Source organism: Aquila chrysaetos, chromosome 11, assembly GCF_900496995.4.
Source record: "Aquila chrysaetos chrysaetos chromosome 11, bAquChr1.4, whole genome shotgun sequence".
NCBI classification, from domain to species: domain Eukaryota; kingdom Metazoa; phylum Chordata; class Aves; order Accipitriformes; family Accipitridae; genus Aquila; species Aquila chrysaetos.
Window position 1 is genome coordinate 5,805,387 of NC_044014.1, and position 24,202 is coordinate 5,829,588.

At 37.1% G+C, this 24,202-nt stretch overlaps 1 protein-coding gene across 9 annotated transcripts in view; it reads left to right on the forward strand.

Annotated features, from left to right (window-relative positions):
- The window catches only part of ATE1 (arginyltransferase 1), an 86,335-nt gene extending 62,387 nt beyond the window's left edge, over positions 1–23,948 (forward strand). For 8 of the 9 annotated variants that reach the window (XM_030030702.2, XM_030030704.2, XM_041127460.1 and 5 more), the window contains 2 exons: positions 194–314; positions 20,756–23,948. In XM_030030702.2, coding sequence (XP_029886562.1) covers positions 194–314; positions 20,756–20,934 — 300 coding nt within the window. In that variant the 3' untranslated portion in view covers positions 20,935–23,948. Of the gene's footprint in view, positions 1–193; positions 315–20,565; positions 20,655–20,755 lie in introns of those variants that run through there. The other variant, XM_041127459.1, reaches the window with a different exon arrangement.
- The last annotated feature ends 254 nt before the right edge of the window (positions 23,949–24,202 follow it).

Here is a 24,202-nt window from a genome sequence, read left to right on the forward strand (position 1 = left end):
GAATAAAGAAGTAAGCCTGTGATTTCAATGAAGCTGTTTCTGACTCATTTGTTGTAGATTAGATTAAAACTATTCCTTGTTCATAGGAAAATCTGGGAAGATGTAGCCAGAGTGTTCTTGTGCAACTGATATGACTACTCTCTTTTTCTTTTCTTCTTTTTTTTTTTTTTTTTTTTTCTTTTCTTCTTTCTAGGGTCAGTACAGGCCCTCTGACTTGTTGTGTCCAGAGACATATGTCTGGACACCTATTGAGCAATGTCTACCGCTGCTTGAGCACTCAAAATACTGTCGACTCAACCAGGACGTAAAAGCAGGTAAGTTTACAAGTAATTATGGGCCTATAAATTGTCTGTCTTGTTTTTATAAGGTATTGGTATCATCTGCTGCTGAAGCATTATAGAAATCTTATCTGTAAAGGATAAAAAGTGTAAAATTCACAACTCCTCCAGCAAGCATTAGCAAATAGAGAGTTTTATCTTTTAACATGAAATAAGCAATACAAACTTTAAGTACATTCTGTTTTACAGACTATATGTAGTTCAAATTTAACACACATTGCTACTTTTCAGATAATGATATTTGTTATTCTGTGCATGAACAAAACCGATCAAATAATTGTTCCTCCCTTACATTCCAGTCAGATGAATGCATAAAGAAAGGAAATTAGAATCAATACAGGAAAGGGAATGAAAGGGCTGGAGAAGCTTAAAGGCATCAAGTGCTTTTGTTAAGAAACAAACTGGCAGATTTAATTTAACAATCTGTCAGTGAATTTGAAGAATACAATGAACAGCAGAAACACCTTAAACATCTTGAAGTAGATGGGACATATTTTTACATTCTGTAAAATAGGTACTAAGTGATATGCCAGCATAGAATGGTTGAAAATATTACTGACCAGAACATAATACAGCAATGATACTGTAAAAGAATGCAATCAAATGGAAAAAAATACATGTACTTGCTTTAGCTAATGACTCTGTTGGCCGATTGCAGGCCTCAAGGGAGCTGTGTTAGGGAATGCTTGGTGTGGTGCTTGGGCAGCAAAGAAAAACTGATTAACTTTTTTAATTAATTGCAAATTGCTGGATATTCTGCTCTTGAAATTTTCTCTTTCTCCACTGAATAACAATTGAGAAAGGTTGTGGTATTTTTCAGAGATGTCAGTGATTAAGCTCAAGAATACATAACACTACGGTCTGTTTCTAGCCATCAAAATACAAATTGACCTGTCTCTGAGTTTGAGTAGTGTTCAACAGCTGCTTCTTTCTTTTTACTTTTCATGGCTGTAGTTTAATAAAACTTTCATTCACTAGCTGGTTAACTGTTAACTGTTGGAAGGGCAGGATGTAGATAAATGAAAGGAATTTGAAGAGAGATGACCACTTAAGCAAGATTGTGAGCTTCTGGAAAAGCCACTTGAGTTCCTTGCTTTTCCTCATCCTGTGCATGTTACCATTTATGCTGTGACTTGATTGCTCAACTGGACATTAAGATAATAATTATTAAGCACTACAATAATGAGGTTTAAATAACTTTCTAGATATAGATACTGATTTAAAAGTTTTAGTAGCAGAATTACCTTAAGTGTTCTGTGCAAATAGAGAATGTTCTTTAGGGATTGTGTAGGTAGCCGTGCAATGGGGTGGGAAGTAGACTGGGGAGCGTGCTTGGATGCTCTTTGAAAAGAGTATTTATCACCATGGGAAACGCTCAATGTGTAAGAGATTTAAATGGGCAGCCCATCATGTCTTGATCAACTAGAATCATCGTTAGATTGGTGAGAGGAAATTGGAAAAAAATTACAAAGGTAGGAGGAAGAAGGGAAATGGTTTGGGAGGCCAGTGGTGTTCAAGATACTCTTGTTATTCGGAAAGAAAAGAGTGCATTCATTTAAGCGCAAAAATGACAACTAAACTGCTGCCTTTGAAGGTGTTAACCCTGTGCAAGCAAAGGGGCATCATCCTCTCAATTCTGTGAAATTCCTGTGGCATACCACGCATTTGGAACCTCCAGGATATAAAACTTTGCATCATTATCAGCACAGAATATCTCACTCCAGACACTACTGGAACTGTGACTTATGTCCTGTGGTTTAAGGAAATTAAAACATAGCTACACGTTGAAATGAACTGGACCTGCTGTGAGCTTATAGTCATTTGAGGTTTAAGTAGTTGCTAGCTTGAAGGAAGCTATTTCTCAACAGTAAAATCAGTTTTCCTTCTTACTACTTTACTCTCTACAATAGTCAGTAGTATGAGTTTAATGAAGTTACAGTGAATTTTAAAAAGAGCAATAGGAATGATTGTGTGCTTTATTCCTTTTGAATCAGCTTTCTGTAATACTGCCCATAATTATGTCAGTTAAGTAGGTCATGATTTATCAGGAGTGGGACTTCCAACGTAGAAACTGAGGGCAGTAACCAGATCCAGTAAACAACTGGGAGAAATAGTGCTACTTGCATTGCTGCCTGGGGCAATAAAACAGTCACTGCAAATGGTCATCTTTTAATATTGTCTGTAATGTCAGAAAATTTCTGAAACATTACCTCACACTAGTTTGTTCATCATGTTTGGCAATTTTTGAACTTCTGTTCCCTCCCTTTAAAAAAATTAAAAATTTGCCTAATAAATTTACCAGTTGCAGGTTATGAAAACGCATTATAGAACAGCAGCGAATGCTACTTCGGGAGAGGGTGCTATGCACTGTGACCTTCCAAGTCTCTGCAATATGAAAAGGATTTCTGACTATTCATATGCATTACATTGCAGAGCTGCTTCCTATAATCAGATTTTTTTTTTCTTCTCTGAAAAAAAAAAAAAGAAAAAGGAGATGCTCACAAAAAGTAGCAAATTTTTTCTAAAGTATCAGAAAATATTAATTGATATTTGCAGAGAATTTTTGCCTGTTTTGCATTATGTGGTTGTCCCGAGCTTGAGCATTTTCAAATGGTTTTAAAGTGTATTGTTTTCCATCCCTGTCTCCTCTGACGTCTAATACTTCTGTTAACAGTTGGAGAATAAAGAAGAGAGGACAGAGAAACTAAACAAAGTTCTTAACTCTTTACACCACAGAGATAAGTCTAAAAAAGTGTCTAACAGTTAATAACTTTAAAAAGCAATCATAGGAACCATGATAACTTTTTATTGTTTAGAATGGCAAATCATGGGTGCCTGATGTTTGAAATAGGTCCAAGTCTTTATTACTTCTGGCCAGTGTAATGAGATTCAACCTTACTTAACCTCAAAACACTCCCGTCATACAGAGACAACGAGGAGGTCTTGTGCCAGCTCAGATTTGATCCTTAAATAAACTGCTAGTAGGCTCTTTATGTGCAGTTCTTAACATGTATTGAAAAACATCAGTTACTTCAGAAAAAAAAATTGCATAGCATCACTCAGACAGCATTCATGGATGAAAGGTCATGTTTGTCAAGCATTCTTGCTTTTATAAATTACCAGTTTTGCTTAAATTACTCATGCCTCGGGACAGATTTTTCATTTCTGTTGTCTGTTCAGTTGGAAAAATTTGCAAGACCTGCATGGCTCCATCTTATAAATGAGAAGTTTATTAGCATTCTGATGTGTTTATTATTAACCAGTGGTCAGTCATTTACTTACAAATAAATAAGCAGTTAGTGAGGTAGGGCAGTAATAGAGGCTTTGGATATTGATGCATTCTGAAAATTGAGATAGTGCTGAACTTCATTTAACAGGCCATTAACTGTAAGTACAGGTGGAGTTAAGTTAAAGAAAAAAGAAGTTAATTAAAAGATTGCTCTGCAGATAAGTACTTGTCAGTGACTTTGACAACATATCAAAACTGATGAGCAAAATTCAGTCACATGATAGCATCTGCTGAAATATACCTGGGCATGGACTGTCTGTCACACTAGTTAACTTCCTCCTCTCAAAACCAGTCTTCAGGGTTTTATTTCATTGGTAGTACTTTCATTAACAGCTTTGCCCATGGAACAAATGCAGTATGAAAAGAATTACAAATGCTTTACTTGGTATCTTGGCAATACTTTTATCCTTCCACTTTCCCTTTTTCTGAGACTAACCCAATGACATGTCTTTTTTTCCTAACATCTGTTGAGATTTTCAGTTTGTTGCTCCTGAGAGAGAAGCCTGTGAAAAATGTCTTCATGAAGTGAAATCTTTATGAAAATCTACTTTTGAGATGGTAATTAAGTTAGTGGGAAACTTCAAATCTTTCTTCCCATCAGCCCTGGACTGTCAACACCTTTAAGAAGCAACTTCAGATAAGGGCAGATACAATCCCAATCTAAAGTTGTGGCTTTAAAGACTTCATAGTTTTCTAGCCTCCTGACTGGGTCATGTAATGTGGGGTGTACATTGTGCCGACCAGGGTGAACAGGGTGCTATTACCCGAGTGAAAAAGCTAGGCTTGATCTGAATTGGTAGGCTTGGCCCACAGCAATCTTGGTGGTGCAAGCTGCTTCCCACCTTCCTGTGTCAGCTGCTTTGAGCAGAAGCTTTGAGTAGTGCAGATCAAAAGGGTCTTTAATGCTTTTCTTTTTTCTTGACTGATTTGTTTGCTGAAGCTGATAAATTGGCTAAGCTAATACACATCTGTTCAACTTCCTGTATATCTAATAATAGAGTGAAATCAAAATGGAATCAAATGGAATACATTAATTAAAATGAAAGTACTTTCTTCAGTGTTGAAAAATACACATAACAAAGGCATACATAAACTCCTCTGTGTTGGCTTTGTGTGTTCTTGGAGACAAGACACTCTTTGCTCCAGAGAGTACAGTCTAAAACAAACCACGATGGATGCAACAGGATGGTATAAAGAAACAGAGAAGCACTTCTGGTTTGTCTGGTCAATTATAAAATAGATTATAGTCTATTAATAGACTAAATAGTAATAGACTAAACTGTATGGTGTTTTTTTTGTAAACATCACAGTGGAGGAGAGTTTCGAAGAGGAATCTAAGGAAGTACATTAGTTATCTTTTAGAGTTTCTGGAGAAATCTTTCACAGCATGAGAGGTATAAGAGAAATGAAGAATAGAGGGAGACACAAAGGAGTTTCCTTCAAAAACAGATAAACTGGTCTGGGACATCAGATCCCATAGTCAGAGGTAGAACTTACATTACTGCCTGTAGGTGCTAGGAATGAATATGGGAGTGAAACAGACTTTGGAAAGCTTTAGAAGTGAGGTCTGTCTGATGTGATCGGGGTAGCTGGTAGAGACATGCATGGAAAGATGGGGAAGTAAATTTTGTAGTAGTTCATATAGGTAGAGTGATGAGAAGAAGGACTTGACAAGAACAGAAGAAAGCTGTAATGGTGGGATTAAAACTTGAAAATCTAGACAGGTGTTTGTAGAGATGAATAAGAGAGGCTGTTTTTTAGATACACTATGTAGAAAGAAACTAGATGTGAAAACCTGAAGACATTACGAAGCCAAAGTCATATGCCAGCAGAAGTTTGCCAGTGCCTAACAATTCAGCAAGCACCTTCATCTCATTGTTCTTGACGCAGACCAGACTTTGCATCTGCCATCTCCACACAGCAATAAGGACCTTGCTTCTTCCAGCAGAGGAGTGGAAGTCTTTAGAAAAATTTAGGCTTTAGACTATTTCCAGCTGGTCTGAGCCAAAATGACGATAGGCATTTGAATCAAAAGAAGATAATTTGTCTTTTCTGTGCTTTTCAGTGATCTGTCTGCAGCCACCCAGGAACTGGTGAGGCTATGTCTACACAAAAGACAGATGTTGAAATCCAGAAAGTCTTATAAATTGCCTCATGTTCACATACAACTCTCAACCATCTGAAACACCCCCCAGCCTCCCCCCCCAGACCAAAACAACATTAAAATCAGTGCCTGAACTCTCCTTTCCAGGTTTATTAGTCCAAGGATCGACGCCAGAGTCCTGGGACAGTACACATATCTATGTAGAGGTCAGAATTTGAAGTGAGAGGTCTCACTTCAGGCTCACAAGAATCACTCTGTAATAACTCCCATTCCATGTATTACCTTACGAACAGAGCTGATACCAGATCACTAGTTTTTGAGTTACCGAACTAAAGAAAATTACTTAAGATTTCCAGTCGACTTCTGTAGTAGTCTTCTAACGTTTATTGTAAGTTTTTACCAGATTTTTAAAACTTCTAGGAATACAAGCTGAAAAAACTTTTTTTTTTCTTCAGAAATACATCTTTCTCACATATTGCAGAACTAACTCCATTTTCTTTGCTACATACAAAACGAAAATTTTCACAGCTTTGCGGCATTGTTATTCTGCTGCACATAGTAAGCTAGAGTATTAAAAAGCAAACAGCATTCCCAGTATTTAATAACTTCTGAATCCTTTTATTAGTGTCGTGAATATGCATCTTAATGCTTCTTGCAAGAAACTGAAGGTTATGAGTTCTAGTAAATCGTGGTGAGTTGACCCTGGCTGGACACCAGGTGCCCACCAAAGCTGCTCTGTCACTCCCCTCCTCAGCTGGACAGGGGAGAGAAAATATAACAAAAGGCTCATGGGTTGAGATAAGGACAGGGAGAGATCACTCACTAATTACTGTCATGGGCAAAACAGACTGAACTTGGTAAAATTAATTTAATTTTATTACCAATCAAATCAGAGTAGGATAACGAAAAATAAAATCAAATCTTAAAACACCTTCCCCCCACCCCTCCCTTCTTCCCAGGCTCAACTTCACTCCTGGTTTTCTCTAACTCCTCCCCGCCAGCAGCGCAGGGGGACGGGGAATGGGGGTTGTGGTCAGTTCATCACACGTTGTCTCTGCTACTCCTTCCTCCTCCTCATGGGGAGGACTCCTCACTCTTCCCCTGCTCCAGTGTGGGGTCCCTCCCACGGGAGACAGTCCTCCACCAACTTCTCCAACGTGGGTCATTCCCACAGGCTGCGGTTCTTCACAAACTGCTCCAGCGTGGGTCCCTTCCATGGGCTGCAGTCCTTCAAGCACAGCCTGCTCCAGCGTGGGTCCCCCGTGGGGTCACAAGTCCTGCCAGCAAACCTGCTCCAGCGTGGGCTCCTCTCTCCACGGGGCCGCAGGTCCTGCCAGGAGCCTGCTCCAGCGCGGGCTTCCCACGGGGTCACAGCCTCCTTCGGGCATCCCCCTGCTCCGGCGTGGGGTCCTCCCTGGGCTGCAGGTGGAGATCTGCTCCCCCGTGGACCTCCCTGGGCTGCAGGGGGACAGCCTGCCTCACCGTGGTCTTCCCCACGGGCTGCAGGGGAATCTCTGCTCCGGCGCCTGGAGCAGCTCCTGCCCTCCTTCTGCACTGACCTGGGGGTCTGCAGGGCTGGGGCTCTCGCATCTTCTCACTCCTCTCTCTGCTGCAGTTTCTCTTGCACAGATTTTTTTCCCTTCTTAAATCTGTTCTCCCAGAGGCGCTACCTCCGTCACTGATGGGCTCGGCCTTGGCCAGCGGCGGGTCTGTCTTGGAGCCGGCTGGCATTGGCTCTGTCGGACATGGGGGAAGCTTCTGGCAGCTTCTCACAGCAGCCACCTCTGTAGCCCCTCTGCTACCAAAACCTTGCCACGCAAGCCCAAAACATAAATAAAACTTAGAATTCTTACCCAGAAATCTGCAGGCTTGGGCAGTTATATTAAACTGCGTTTATTTTAGAAATAGATTTGTGTGCATGATGCTTTGACTAGAAAAATGATGTCGCAACTATTTCAATAACCTTGATTTTTAGTGCTGTGTTTTTCAAAACATTTAATTTCACGTACAATTTAGATACTATTATTTGCTAATAAAAAGGGTGTATTTCAAACGTTTTACATTTATTGTGAATGTGAATGCAAGTATTTTGTTGATTTTTTTTTTTTTCTTTTTCTCCCATCAAGTACAGAGGCTGTTTAATTTGAAGATATATTTTTAAAAGATAGTGTATTAGCATGATGCTGGTCTTATTCCTCCTCCCTCTCACAGCGGAAAAGCCATGATTACATATTGGCATCCATAAAGTGAACTACGGTTGCCATTTGGTCATGTCTGATAGTTTAGATCCCTGGCAAAGTGATGTATATGTGTAGTGGTGCATCTTTGAATCTAGTCAGATGGATTAATGCAAAAGACAGTATATGTTAATGTTTATAAGGGTAGTGTGATGCGGTTTAATGTTTATAAGCATAAATGCACTGAACTTCTTGAAACGATGAAAATGTAGTCACAAAACTATCACAGATGGAACACATTAAACAAATTGTTTAGAACTGTGCAATCATCTGATTAGGGAGAAATTGCTGTTCTGCTGTGAAACAACTGCTGTTTATAATTTTTTAAGGATACAGTGTTGTGTACTTTGGAGAGTTAGAAAACAGCTCAAATTCTGATAGATCATGTACTAAATTCTTCTAAAGAACTAACTTTCCACTATCTTATCAGAGCTATAGGTAATAAATTTGAATTCTATAATCAAGAATAAGGCAGTTATTTCTAGCAGCTCCTCTAGAAGAGATTAATCTTACAAGTTTGTATCTGTTTCTAATTAAGTTTATAAACACTTAGAATCATCAGAATGCATATTTCTAAATCCAGTGTGATCCGTGAGCATACAAGATATTTAAACAATGAAGATAGTGCCAATAAGGTGTAGCCAGGCAAATTTTTCCCTCACTTTTCAGTATATTTGGATTAAATTGAAATGACTTGCATGGGGTTTTAGCCGCGGATGCAAAAATATGCTCAAATTTTCCAGTACTTCTGTAATTAAAAAGGTAATGTTATTAACTTAATTTGTGGGTCCTAAACAACTGCACTGCATAAATTGGCTTGTGGGTTAGAAATTACACTGAATCCTCAGCCCTGCAACGGAGTCTCCCAAAACAATCAACTGCGAAGACAGAAAGGTCTTTAAAATGCGATTTGAAGTATGGTCATAATATGAACTCCATTTTGTGTTGTTCTAGCAAATCTCAAACTTTGCTAAATATTTGTGATTTAAGATTTTGTATTTATTGATATTCTAAATATATCTGCTTCTGACATACATGTAGCAGAGTAAACCGATGTCCCTCAAGAAGCACCATCGCCTGACTTCTAGTGTAGTTCATGAAACATTTGGCTTGGACTGCAGAATTCCCAAAAATATGTTTTAATCCAACATGACCATCACAGAAGTTGTGTAACGAACAGATGTATTTTGAAATTACATAATTTTTTGAGGGCTTTCTTTGAAAAATAAAGATATCCTGGCATACTTTACTTCTCACATTGAAGAGATGAATCTTAGATGCTTGTGTGCTCAAGGTACTCCTTCACCATTTGAATGTTGTGACATTTAATTCTCTAGCAGAATAATTCTGGGTTTTTTTGTGACTGGACCACAAGTGAACTCATTAGCTGGTAAAGATTCAGGGGAATGCGGGGAAGGGCAAGGACTGCCAAATCCTGTAGGAATTATTTTCCATACTCAGAAGGTGTTAGAAACACAAGAACAGAAATTAAAAATTAAATAATGTGGGATAAGTAGAGAGATCATGCAGATTTATTTCATGCCGAGGATAACTAGCATATGGGATTAGTTCCAAAATGTGATAAAAGTTAAAAGCTGTAATTAGGCGCAGATACAGAGCAGCTGTGGAAGCGACACCACAGGCATGTGCTGAGTCCCAGCGCAGCCACACGCTACCAGCCACCACGGCAAACTTTTTCCAGGGTCAGACTTTTTGTAATGATCCTCAGTGCCTCAGAACGTGTTTACTCTCTGCTCTGGTGACATCATCCCGACTTCTCACGTGGAACATAATTTGATTCCATGTTTTAATTAATTTAGCCTGTAAATTGATTGCTGTAATCTGATTTATTTAGCTGATAAGCTACTGCCAATTGCTTCAATTTTGCCTATTTCGTGGAAATGCTTGCATTTGTAATTCTCAGCTTGACTCTTGCATTTGTTTTTTTTCCTCCTCATATGTCAAACTTAACGAACACTTTGCTTTGCCCTTCTTTTTGAAAGATCCTCTTAGTGCTTTCTGCCATTTTAACTTCTATACAGTTCAAATATTTTAATAAATAGCCTTCGACTTTTTTACTCTTTGAGATTTTTTTCCTGTTTCTGTCCCATTTTTTTGAGCTGTAACTCCCTAAAGCATAATCCTGTTACTTTTGTCTTTTGTACTATCTTTTATTCCATTGGTTTTACTGTCATCGTAAGCTTGGGGCTCGGTACTGTGTTTTGCTGTCGGCTTGAAGTGTCATTAAATCCTGTGACTAAAAGTCCCTGGAAGTCTGGTTGAAAGTGGAAGTGCCTCCTGGGAAGCCTTCTTGTGGAAGTCTGAAGTCCTCATTAGTTCTCCTTCACTGTCAGCTGGCTTGGGGTCAGTCCCATGGGAAGATTTTGCTTCAGAAAAAGAAACAAAGCTGCCAACATTTTTTATTCTTGCATAAATGTGATGAAAATAAGTATATGGAAATATATTTATAAAATAGAATTTTTAAAAATCCAGAAAAATTAAAATTTAAAAAAATTAAAAATTAAAAAAAAACTAAAATTCCCTTTATTTTAATTAATATTTCTATCTCAGCCACAAAAATTTTTTTAATTCCCTGGAAGCAAGGTTATGATCCAGTGGGTGATGATGGCCTATGAAAGTTAGGAAGTGTGTTTTCTTAATTTGTCTGTGCAGTGCAAAATGACTCTAAAATATATAAAATGAGGCAGTAACGCTATTCCTCCATTGTTAGCCCTTGTAAAAATAATTTGACATGAAAAATAAAGTCTGAAACACTTTGACATGTCAAATGTCAGCTTTGCAATCAGTGGAAGTTGCAGAAATTCACATACTGGGAAGGACAGTCATGATTTCATCTCACACAGGCACGAAGGTCAGTGCATCGTCTTGGGCACTGTTCATGGTACAAAACTTAGACTGACTCATTAGTGTCACTTTGTAGTTAGAAAATTACTGATTTTAGTAGAGTTGAGTATTTGGCTTCTTAGTTAAATCTTACTAAATTACAAGGTATTTTAGCTACCAGTTGGAATAAGAATGCAGTTTATGTATTGTTTCTGTTTTTTCTTAGGCAAAATATGTTCAGGAAATAGATCTCTGTTTGAGATGTCAGTGTAGTTACTAGTTTTAAAGTTCTACTAGAGTTAGTAATGAGGTAAGCATTCTGTGTTTATCTAAGAAAAATATTTATTCATGTTTTTCATGAGAAATGAATGAAAAGTTTCATTCAATCCTAACAGGAAGTGTTTGTGTGGCAGTTGCTTTCCATCCCTCATCTTTTCTATTTAAGATGCATCCCTGATTTAGTATTCTCAACCTTTAATTCACAGATTTAATGGTATGTTTAATGTGTCTCTCTCAACAGTAACTGAGTCACTTTTGATGATGTTCTTGAGATGACAGGAAAGATACGTGTGAAGTTTTAATTCCCTGTTAGCAAGTGAATTAGAGTTGCTTTCATGTGCTGTTTCCAAGTGCTCATTGGATTTTGAGCATTATTTTCCCTTCTGTCTCTAAACAGAAATGAGCAGCTCAAAACACTGAACATTCTTGTGCTGTTCTGAATGACTTGGATGCTTTGATGAACAGAAAAACTCAGCTAACAAAGGTTCTGAGATGCATCTGATGCAGGATGAAGTTTGGTCAGGCTCATCAATGCTGACCCAGAGCAAATAAACCTTCCCAGAACCCAGTGTGATCAGAGTCAGGCATTAGAAATCCCTGCAGAGGCCAGCAAAAGTGAGTTGGTACATGAATGAGCTTGTAAAACTTTGACCTAGCTAGTTTGGGTCTGCAAAACTGCCTTCTGCAGTCTGCTGATTGCCTGGGTGCTGCAGTCACAGAACCTTGTTTAGGGCAATTATCTGCAGGACCATGCACAGAACTAGTGTCTCACAAGGTTCATGCATTTAAAACCGAGCTGTACCTGCTGCATTTCTGCGTCTGGTCCTTGTATGCATGGTGCATTTAAACTGAAGGCATAATTAAAGGATATTTAAAACAAGGAAAAAGAAAAAAACCCACAAAAATCTCCTGGGTATGCAGTTAATATTCTTCATTGGCAAGTCACTTTCTCATTTCTTGTATCTGAAGTCATCCAGAATAGTGTCAGAGATACAATTTCAAAAGAATTGACTAGTTCATTTTGTCTTCTGGAAGAGCATCTAAAAGTGAAATAGCTTGTCAGCTTGCCATCTACTAGATTATATTCCTTTTTTTGTGTGTCTTAGTGTCTTGACTTGGAGGCACTCAATAGTGTTTTCAGATGGGATGTTGTTCAGTCTCATTTAACTAACATTTTCCCAGGTACTACTGGTTTTTTTTTTAATAGTGCACCCCTGAAAGGCAAGTCCTTGGAGAAATATCAGTATCATTTAAATATAGCCCTTTGGTAGCCATTTCTCAGTCACCATATTTCAGGATAATAAATTGAGGTATGTTAGAATAATTGTATTATAAGAGACCTCCTCATCAATAAACCGGGAATTTTATACTTACCGTTCTATGTGCATCTCTTTCAAATGTGTCCAAAACAGTGGGCAATACTTGGATTTTAGTGTTAGGGAATATAGTCAAAGGATTGTATTTGCAGGTAAGCCAGAAGCCTTTGCAGGTTGCTGTGAATTACAGCTGAAAATGAGAACTGCTACGAATTGCTGAATTCACAGGAAATGTTTTCCATTGGCCCCTATTCATGTTTACTACTAGAATAATAAGAGTCAAAACACAATAAGTTATTGTTTCCGCGTGGCACAGCAGGGTTAGTGGATTCTGAATGCGTTTTGTCAAGTGATTAGTCTGCTTGCTTCTCAAGATTGAATTGCAAATCATAAACCAGTTGTATGATTTCAGGCACAAAGCCCAAAAGTTTTGTTCGGAAGATGTCTTTAGGATTTACCCTTGTTGCAACTCCCTGCCTTTACCTATTTTAAGGTTCCCTGTAAGTTATACTTGTAAAACTGTAATTCTCCTCTCTTCGTGTTTTAAGGATCATTGATAATATTTTTATAAGGTGCATTTTTCCCCTTAGAAATGTTCTCTTTTTGAATAGTCATTTCAAAAGTTCCTATTTTTTTCTTGTTAGAGTAACTGCAAAGATTTGGCGGATTGAGAATATCCTGAGCATTTTACTGTACTTCCTTTGTGACTTGTGCTTTCTGGTTCTAATTAAGATTTCTTTTCATTGATTTTTTTTTTTGTTGTTGTTTATGCTTCATTTTAACTGTACTCTTATTTTGGTTCAAGTTAGTATTTTTATACCCCAAGGCATACTGGTCTTTAATATTTCTTAATGTATGAAGCTAGTATGATAGAAGCAATATGAGAAACAACACGTTTCAACTCACTGTTTTATATAAATATTACTAATAATGGATATTGCGTATCTTGTCACTGTGTATTGTTTATTTTGTTTTTGAGGATGACTTCATATGCTTTGCTTGTGAAGGAGAAGAAATAATGCTTTAAATTGAGTAAGAAATGAGCTTAAATTCAAAGGTCAGATACATTAGACTTCTGGCTGAGGTGGAAACATTTTCTATTTCCAGTAATTAATATCTCCTATATTTCAGTCATAAAATTTGAAAAGTTAATTTGTTTTCTTCCTTTTAAAGTTTCTTTGTTTTAAAATCATTCGTCATTAACTGTGACAAGGTCATGTAAACCAGATGTAGCTTTTCCTTAAAAAAAATTCGACAAGGCTGTAGTGTTTCTCAAATAGATTAACATTGCCATAGTGTGACCAGAAAGGGATGGGTGCTTCTTTTGATCATTTTTACATCTAGTTTGAAAGCTCAGGTATCATGAAACTTTTTAACTACTTGTAAATTGAGTTTTAAACCTGTTATTTTTCTTTGATTTGGAAAATGTGAACAGTGTGTTCATCTTTAAAAATGATGCAAATCCTAGCTGCTTCAAAATTGAAAATTAAAAACCAAGAACAACTTGAAACAAAACCAAAAACCAAACATACCCTTTGGGTTGTCAGTCTGAAAATACAGCAGTTGTCAAGTGTTAATCTTTGTACTTTTTTTTTCCTGTGGATTTAATGCTTAGAGGTAAAACCACTTTTTCTGAGATTCCATTTTTAAGCAAAATGGAAACTAATTTATAATGTGAGTTATTTACATGGGAGTTTTCTTCAAAGACTGCTTTCAAAGTGAATCACAGGTTTCAGTTAATGGCACGTTTTACATATTTTAAATTTTGAATTAAGACTGGTTCTTTTCCTGTTTCCGTTCTTTCTTCCACTGTTTCATCCTGCTGTGGAGAAAAAAATAAATCCACGTTCCCTGTGTAGCATGGATGCAGAAGCACAAAGTGAAGATGGCCAAATATTTTCTTTGTTTCAGGGGGTTTAAGTAGCATTTAAGGTAACTGAAACTTATGATCAGAAACAGCGTCTTTTCAGAGTTTAGTAGGAGTGCCACATCTCTTTTTTGAATTAGAAAGACCAGACCTCAGCAAGGCTTCATACTAATTCTCAATCCATTCTGTACAGAAAATGTAAGAAATATTTTCCTGGGACTAATGCGGGCTTTTCTGAAAATTGGCAGTTGTCCTTTCTCCTATTTAAAAAATAAGGAAGTCAATAAATTTGTCACTTATTTTTAATTATTTCTTCACTTATTTGCCTATAAATGGAAAAATGTACTTTAAAAAAAAAAGTTAGCTTGCTTCCATCTCTAGATTATAACCCTGACAAATTTTAAAATGTCGTGTTTGTGAGGAGTGTATTAAAGGGGATGAGGAAAGAGGTACCACTGACTCGGCACCCATCACGCATGGCTCTAAAGAAGAGCAGCACAGAACACTGCCGCTGCAAGCTGTCCTTCCAAATCAGTATTGATCAAAACCAGCTTGACCCACATCAGCCACCACCGAAAAGCTGGTTTAGTAATAGTTTGCTACAAAAACCTTTGAACCATCACACTTTTTTGAACGCGATGTTGGCTCCAAGCCTGTGTAGAGTTGCAGCAGGCTGTTGCAGAGCTCGCTCGCCGTTCTGTGCGTCTCAGTTGTACGGCTTTGCACGTGCTTACCCGGCTTTCTGACAGATGTAGCTGTTTTTCACTTCAGCTTATATTAGGTAGTAATAATAAAGATTAATGCATTTGGAGAATGAAAATATTTGGATATTGGCTTCCCAAAATAATTTTATAAAAATGCAAATCAATTCCTATGCTTTAAAAAAAAGTTACAGAATATGAAACCTCAAATTTCTCTGTAAAAGCACACTTATGCCCTTTTGCTATTACTGTGAATAAAAATGGTAAAATAATTCCTCCTTATTTTATGTTGTGATTTCAGCAGGAATGCACATCAGAATTTGAAAATCATGTTTTGGTTTTGGGAGGGAGCTTGTAGTTTTGGGGTGAAGTTGGTTTGGGTTATGCGAAGAAATAAAAACCGAATTGTACAGGAGTATGTCAGACTTTCTGCTCTTCACGTTCCTCCTAGTCCCTTGAGTATAAAAGCATTTCTGGGGCTGATTGCTGGATGAGACTGCCTTTGAAGACCACTGCTGTTACTTTTAGCTTATTACTCAGTGTTGCTCAGCAATGTTGCCTATGATTTTGATGAAGGTGCACGTGTGTAGCTGGGCCAAGAAATCAAACCAATATCTGCCTGACATCTGCCAAGACAAACCATTGCGTAGAGGGTCTTTAGATCACTTCTTTTACTTTGTTTTTTACCGATACTTAATAACATAACCAATATGTTTTGTTTTTTCAGAAGAGAAATCCTCCATGTATAAATTGCATTTAATAGTGATACGGGAGTGGGAACAAAGAATTTTAGCCCCTCTTTCCAATCCTTGCAAATTCTTTATGGGATCACAGTGGCAAGGTTGAATTATATATGAAATCTCTCCTATATTCAAATTTCAATAGATGAACACTATAGAAAATAATCTGCTGGTTTAGGAGTATAGGAGAGAAGAGAAAGAAGTGACAATTTATTCAACAAGAATTCAGCTGTATTTTTCGCTTTAAGACTTATAGGATGATATTTTGGTAAAGAAAGACAGTTGGCACCCGCAGTTCCTCAGTTTCCTAAAATGACAGGTACTTTTAATCTACAGAATTGATTTTTCTGCAGTTTAGGTTTTTTATGTCTCTACCATCCAAACTATATTGATAGATGTAACTGAATTAAGGGCTAAAACTTTACATGTTTTGCATGTCAAGCGACAGTGTGTCTTCTGTAGACTACAGTTAATCAACAGTTCCATGAGAAGATGATCTTCACAAAGGCAAAGTCCCAAGAATTCAGATGGACATTAGCAGTATTGTACCTCCTTCTAGTACTATTGCTCATTTATAGCGCTTTGTTAATAGAACTGCTTCCACCAAATCCAGTCATTTCAAGTGATAAAGATGAAGTGTTTCCAGATGTGTCAGGAGAGAATGCACAGAAATAGATAAATTGTAAAAAATTGTAAAAAAACATAAAAATGTGTTCCAAGACCCAGTGATACTTGCTTAGTTGAACAAAATGTGGACTTACAGGAGGATGGATTCTACAGTATTCTTAAGAAGCAACTTGCCACGTGAGTTGGCGTGGCATAGTCTTTAAAACCGTGGCTTACAAGGTCTGGTCTTAGTCATACAGGGGTGGACTGGGGTGATGGCTAAAGAAGCCAGCCTTAGAAAATTAACTGGCTATAAATTATTACTTGATGAGGCATCCAACAATTATGCACTTGCAAAAGAAATTTCCTCTTCAAACCCATGATTTTCTCTTTTTGTGGGTTATGTAAATTAATGCACCAACTACTTGTGAGGCAAAGCAGAGGTTAGTGGGAGACTCGGGAGGTATAAAATGAGGAAGTGTGAGGAGATAAAAATAAGCTTTTTTAGCTTTTTAATGGTAACAATACTGCATTCAGTAATTACAATAATGATTAAAGTTGCACTAACTTATTGTTCCACTATCTGATCAGTCTGGGTCTTTCCAGAAATGGAAGTCATTAACTGAAATTTCTTTAATAAAGCGTGGAAATAATACTTATTGCTAGAGATGTTTTTCTTATTTTCAACAAGTAATTATATTTAATATAGCATATGATCTCATTTTGATTTGAGATTGCTTCTGTATCCCAGCATCAGTCATGCAGAGAAGGCCTGTTAGAATTCAGTTGGCATCATCTTAAATATAAAGCAAATTTTATCATGTGCCACTCAGCAGGAGCGGGTATTTAATTTTTCTTTTTGGGGGGTAATTTCTTTTTTAAACAATGCTGGAACCCAATCTGCTTTTATTTTCCATTAAATTCTCTTTATTCTGCTTAGGTTTAAATCACGAGTAAAGGGAGTACTTTCCTGAATTCGTATGGTGTTGCCTTCAGAGCAGTAGCAATTGAAAGGTGGCTGAATTTTAACTTACGGATTTGTTATTATGGTGACACAAGTTCCTATTTGCTTTCTCTAAAAGCTTAACTATGTACCTGAGATTATTTTAGTGATACGTAACATTTCAGTAAAAGGTTTCTTTTTCAGATGGAGTTTAAATTATGTATATTTAAGTACTTTTACAGAAGGTTATTTTTCTCATTAAAGTTTTTATTTTGGGGGGAGTCAATGGAAAAATGTTCACTAAAACAGGTAATCTTTGTAGACATTTGGACTATTATTTTTCTGCCTTTCAAACCTTATTTGAGGAATCTGGAATCAACCTTAATGTGTAGAACAAATATAAATACAGTCAATCAAATGTAAGTTTGTAAGACCAAACATACCTGGCTTTAAACTTTTCCTGATGATAAACTCATTGCCAAGTCATCTTATGCACAGAACTTACTGTGTTAAGCTTAAAACATGTCTGAAGTATTCATATTACAGTGATTTTTTTTCAAGATATTGGTATTTTCTCAATTGCTCTGGGAGAGCCTTCTCCTGCCTGAGGGCTGCGTTATAAACCTGTGCCACAAACCTGTCCAAGAAAGGACTGATCTACAGCATGGCTTGGCAAGCCTTACTTCTCCCCAGAAAACACTTGGCTGTAGTGCTTAACAAATTTGCTAGAACGCTGGGTCATAATAACAGTTTCATATGGCTGTAGAGCTAGAGCTAACATGGGCCTGATTGCAAGGAGGATAATGCACCAGCTGCACTTGATGTAATGTGTAAAAGTGGAGTAAGGGTATAAATGCTGAGCAACAAGAACAGAGTTCAGCTGAGCCAGTAAGGCTATAGTGAAACCGAAGGTACAGTAGCTTTAGTTACTGTAAGAAATTGAATCTGGGGCCAGGAACGCTCCAAGCCAAAAGATGAACTCATCCAGAGTATCAGGCTTCAGTGTTATTTGAAAGCAAGAGTATCAAACAGTGAGTAGTGAATGGCTTTGAAAGTGCTTTTGGCATGAGACTATGAAGGCTACGCTTGGCGTAAATCCATTTCAGGACACAAACTTATAGTTGGCCTAGAGGTGCAGTAAATATAAACTTTCCAATTTAAAGAAGTTAAAATAACTTTACACTTGTGTCACCTCCAGAAGCTAAACTTGCAAATTTTTCCTTGGTGAACTTTCAGAAAGGACGACGATGTAATAGAAGAGGCAGTAGGGCTTGGTAGTAAAAACAACCTATTGGGATATCAGAAAGGCGTTGGCCACACATCAAAAACCTAACGGATTTCAAAGAGGGAGAGAAAGCCATAAAGCGTTATTGACTTGGTGTTTATCTAAAGCAATTGCCAACAATAATTAGTGGAGAATGCAATCTTAGCAAGTACTATTCAGATTTTCTTCCTTCGAACCACGTTTTCCTAGTTAAGTCTCAAGAAATACATTGTGCTTTCATGTTAGGAATCAAAACACAGATAAAAGTAATGAAGTCATTCTAAACTTTGTAAAGCAGGCTTCGTTAAGTTTCACATACTAAATTCAGGCAATCAGCAGAAAAATGTTTATAAGCCGTTTCTGTGGATGAATAGGGGCAGGTTCTTAAGAATGTCTTGCAAAGAAAAGCATTTCATGACCTCCCTTGTCTTTATTAAAGCATAAAGAAGGCCCCAAAGGGAGTATTAAGCTTTTCCGTAGTAAGGGCTACATTTGAATAGAGATTTGTCTTTTAGATTTCTTCAGATTCTTCCAGACAAGTTGTTTAGCTTACCTGTGGCAAGTCTAATGAGCAGGTATGTAAAAAAAACCAAAAGGCAACAGGACTTGGTGACCAATTTGTTTTCCAGAGCTGGTGTCATATCCTCTGCACTTTGGATCTATTGCCATTTGTGAAACTTGTTGAGAAAGTTCTACCTCTGTTTATTCTCTTATAAATAAAACCTATTTTTGCCCATGAAGTAGCTATTTGAATTATCTGGTTTTCCACAGCAGTTGGTTTGATTTTGAGTCAACCGATGATCAGCAGAAGGCTTCATTGCGGGTGTTGTAAGTGGGGAACGGTGTAGAGTGGATCCTATTCAGATACTGTTCAAGGAGCCTTAAATAGTCTAACCTAAATGAAGCAAGTACATGAACAACTAAAATATTTTAATTTGGGGCAGATGCAGTACTTAAAGCTAAGCAATTATACTTACCTGTGCTGTCTCTTCAGTCAGAATAATGTCCTGATGCTGAAAAAAGATTGAATCTTTGCATAGTTTATGTCCCCAAATGCTGATGTTCTAGAAAGCATCTTTTCTCTGTTACTATTGGAAATTATATGGTCTATTCTCAAACTCGTATTTCAGATTCTGTGTTTAAGTTGACTCTTACATTGGTGGCTTTTTAAACCTGAAGTTCAGAAAAGTCCAAGGTTTCTTTTACCTGTATTTTGTAACAATTTTAATAATTTATCCTGCAATGGCCTCGGGTGTGTGGCATGTTCTCTCACTTTCAGAGTTTTCTAGCACTGTAGAGCCAATTTTTCTGACACACAGCAGCTATATAACATTACTATTCAGCAATAGTAGCATCAACTGGATTCATAAAAATAAGGAAGTTTTAACTTGTTCAACGATGCTCTAATGTGTATGATTCTGGTTAAATTAAGTCACAGGGGGTCTGTAGATGAGGTTAATAAGATTCAACTGTGGTGTGTGTATCTTTGAAAGCTTGAGGAATTATGTCGTGCCCACCCAGCTAGTGCTTGCACTGCTAACTCTGTCGGTCTGCAGAGCTCGGGGATCAGACTTGAAGTAAGGGCATTGTTTAACTTCGGTCTACTAGAGAAACTCAGAAACCAGTATAAATGAGGAAAAAAGTTGGGGGCTGGAGTGCCAGGGAGTTTCACCTGGGAAGGTAGTTTATTGCCTGATGCTTACCTAAGGCAAACGGTGTGGAGAATTCTTGCTGGTTTTAATACACTGTTCACAGTTGAGGAAAGGGAGTGCTCTGTGCTGGTGGATTTTGCAAGTGGTGTAGTAATTAAGTGCAATATGGCAATAACAGCAAGTCTCTTCTGGTCGGTTGTGTTTGAAAGTATTTCCCAGATAGGGTTTAAGTTCTGGCAGTGAGGTCCAGCGAGCATTAAATGAACATGAATTTTAAAATACAGCAGTAGAGGTATTTTCAGAAATGCTATATATCACCATTAGAAATGTGTGATGCATGGTTTATTTTTTCACACACCACAAATACAGTTACTTTGCAAACTAGGTTTTGTTTTCAACCACGATTCAAGAAGACTGCTCTGTAGATCAGCTCTGCTTTCATCTGCTGTTCATCTGTAGGTTAGTTTTATTACTTCTTACAGTTTTCATTATGCATACTGAGGTTAGTTGCATAAATTAAGATCATGTGGACAATACACATAACTAATTTTTGTGTTGTCTGATTCCCTTTGCAGTTGATGAAGGTCGTATTAAGGAACTGGGCAGAGTGAGAGTACTTCACAAGAGAACCGTGATGCCTTACAGTGTGTATAAGAAAAGAAGGAAGGGGCCAAGCGACGAAGCCAGTGTTCAGCAATATGCAAGTTTGGTTGGACAGACCTGTTCAGAAAGAATGTTGTTGTTTAGAAGTTGAAAAATCATTAAATGGGATTTTGATGGCGCTACATTTTATTGCACTGCCACTGGATGATATGTACTATAGTTTTGTGTTGGTATGCCTACTCAAATAGCAGTATGAAATACAGGTATATATCTAGGCTTGTGTGAATACATGGTACTGTGTTTAAAAGGCCACCTCCAATAAAACTTACAATGCAGCAAGACTTTAGTGAAACAAGTTTAGAAAAATATGCTTGCAATATATTTTAATTAAGTAGTTCTAGCCTTTCTATGCATTTTGAATAATTCTAAGTATCTAAGCAAAATGAAAAACAGGTGTCTTTTTTGTAGAGACAAAGATTGAATAAATCTAGATTAACAATAATTAAATTACAGATGTTTTCAAATAGCACCTTGGATATCTGTTGTTAAAAATTGCCATGAAATTTATGCTCGCATTTGTATGCTCCTAAACTCCTGCAAGAGAATTGAAACGTGCTGTTTCCTTCTAATGTGAAATTGGGCATGGTTTAATTTTATTTCAGTAGTATATTTAAAAACAGGAAGAAGTTATTTTCACTGCACATTCTTCATTTGTCTGAAGTAGTAGGTTAGTGTCTGAGGTCCTAGGGAATGTAGGAGGTCATAGTAGATTCTCAGTGGCAGGGGATGCAGTGCTTTGGAAAACTTTCCGCTTTAGAGATGAAATGGAATAGTTGCACTATAAATATACCAAAGATATGCAGCCAAGTGGCACAGTGTTTTTTTGGTATAAGCCTTATCCTTTGTCTAAAAAGAGTGGGTATTTTAATGCACTTCACTAATGTGAAATAGAGCTTGGAAGGTTTATCCTATAGCTCTTCAGTGCACATTTCAGAACTATGCTAAAAAAAAGACATGAGGTACCACTGCTGGGTTTTGTTGCAATTTTTTTCAGCAGAATTGTATGGGAAGACTTAAATATCTTATTCCTGTGCTTTTACTGACTGTTGTGTTTATGGTGCAGCAGCTCACAAGTTAACATCTTTAATAACATTTTACTAAATACTTCTGTTGGAAACACAGGAAGTCGTGATGCTTTCCAAATGCACTTTATTATCTGATGTATGAACGTTGTCATTAGTAGTCTGTGTCCCTATCAAGTCATACAAGTTATAGGAATTTGGGGAAATAACACTGTTGTATAATTCAGTAATGTATTACAACATCATAACAATACCAATGCATTTGGGTTTCTTATCTTCTTGGATAGGAGCTATTTACCTTGAATCAACTTGAAGTTTCCTGTTAATCTTTGAAGAAAGATTCTTATTCAAGAATATATGTGTAGGTGTTTTTCCCCAGAAAGGAACCAAATTCAATTTTACCATCTGAGGGTTACATCTCCTGTCATTCATTGGCTTGATTTCATTTTAAACACTTGGCCAATATTATTAATTGTTGATTTTTATGTGGAACAGACCTAAGAATTTGGGGGTTCAAGTGCATTGCAGATTTAACTTTTTTTTTCCATATCTGTTTGATCTGTTTGATCATTGTAATATTATTGATATAGAGTACAGCTTCAACAGTAATTCTAGAAAGTAATTCTATGTTTTATTAGTTGGGATGTATTGTATTGATCTATTCCCAGTCTGCAACAAAATTGGTTATTTCTGTCAGCGTTATATCTGGTACGTGTTTATCTGTTGGCTGGTACCAAGAAGTTTTTGTATACTGTACAGTCTAGTTTGTCCATGTCTTATCTAAACCTATGGCCACAGGAGAACCAGTAAATACTACTTATAAACATTATTATAAAGAGTTCCTTTCTGTGGAGAAAATACCCTTGCCACTCAGTGAAATGTCAAATAGTATAACATTTTCTGCCTACACAATGTGTTGAAAAGCAGTGATGCCCATACGGCTTAAAACCAAAATAAATGAGAAAACCTTTTTATATGATATAAAATCAGCTAATGGGCACAGAGGAATTCCAGTATGACTTGCAAAATCTTAAAGATTATCAAAACCATTTAACGATGGCCTCGCTGTGCTCCTGGAGAAGTTAAAGTTTCTGTTAAGTTGCAAGGGAGCAGACTTAACGTCACCACTGAGAGTTCTTGAAGAGCTCCATGTTCTTGTGCCCACTATTTGTTACTGATATGCCTTCTAGATATGTATTAGACTTTTATCTGATGCTCTGTTTCTCTTGGGGAGCTTTTAAGGACTGCAGTTGAAGAAAAGTGAGATAAGTATAAAATTGAAAACTGACTACAGCTTGAAGTTGTCGTTAGTGTGACCACTAAAGGTAAATGACCATTTCCTGTGAGCTCTGAAATGGTGCTTTCACTTTCTGACCTCCACTGGAACTGCAGCACCATGGCATGCTGGGCTTCTGACTCTTGCTGAACTCAAACAGATATCTATATATATAGATATAGATAGATAGATAGATAGATAGGTAGATATGAAAAAAAAAGTCAACATTGAGATTAACTCAGAAGTTGAGTTTATCTGACGTACCACGCTGAGATCTGACTTGCTGCTTTAGTGTTATTTTAGAAGGAAATTGGTGCAGTATTTTTCAGGACTGATACCTCTATCCCTGTTTTGGAAATGGAATAGAGTCTGAGGAGGAGGTTCTGTAAATTATGCCATTGACTTCAGTGGAGCTGAAAATTCACCACTATTACAATTTTATTTAATAAGAAGTTGTCACTGAGAATTATTGAATTTAGAGATATTTAATTTAGTACAAACTATTTTAAAAGAGTTTTTTAAGTGTAGTTAGTTTGTGAGAGTTAATCCCTAAAGTAAGGTTGCTTTGTTCTATCGTCTATTGATAAATGAGCATAAAATGGTGGTAAGATAATGCAGAGCTGTGACCAGTGCTAAAAAATACCATTCTTTGTTTTAATTGGAAATAAATGGGAAGCTTACTCATTTCCAGCATCAACACATTTCAGTAAATGCAAAAGAACCTGCATGTTGAGTTTGTAATTGCTTTTCAGCAGGCCTGTTTGACTTGTAAGTATAGAAAATAAAGTTATTTCTAGTCTCTGTGAATTATTATACGTAAGTAATAGCTCCAAGTGTGACTTCTGTATTACTTTGTAGGAATTCATTATCTTGGAGGTTGACTAAGTGTCCAGTGAACAGCAAAATCAGGGAAGTCAAAGAGTAGCAGTGATTATAAGGGATAACTATCAGTTCAAAACACATGACCATACTTTAGAACTAAATTTTAGTTCTAACTAGAGAGATTAATGAAGAGTTTATGCTTTGAAACAGAATTTACAGTTCTTTTGTGAATGAAATAA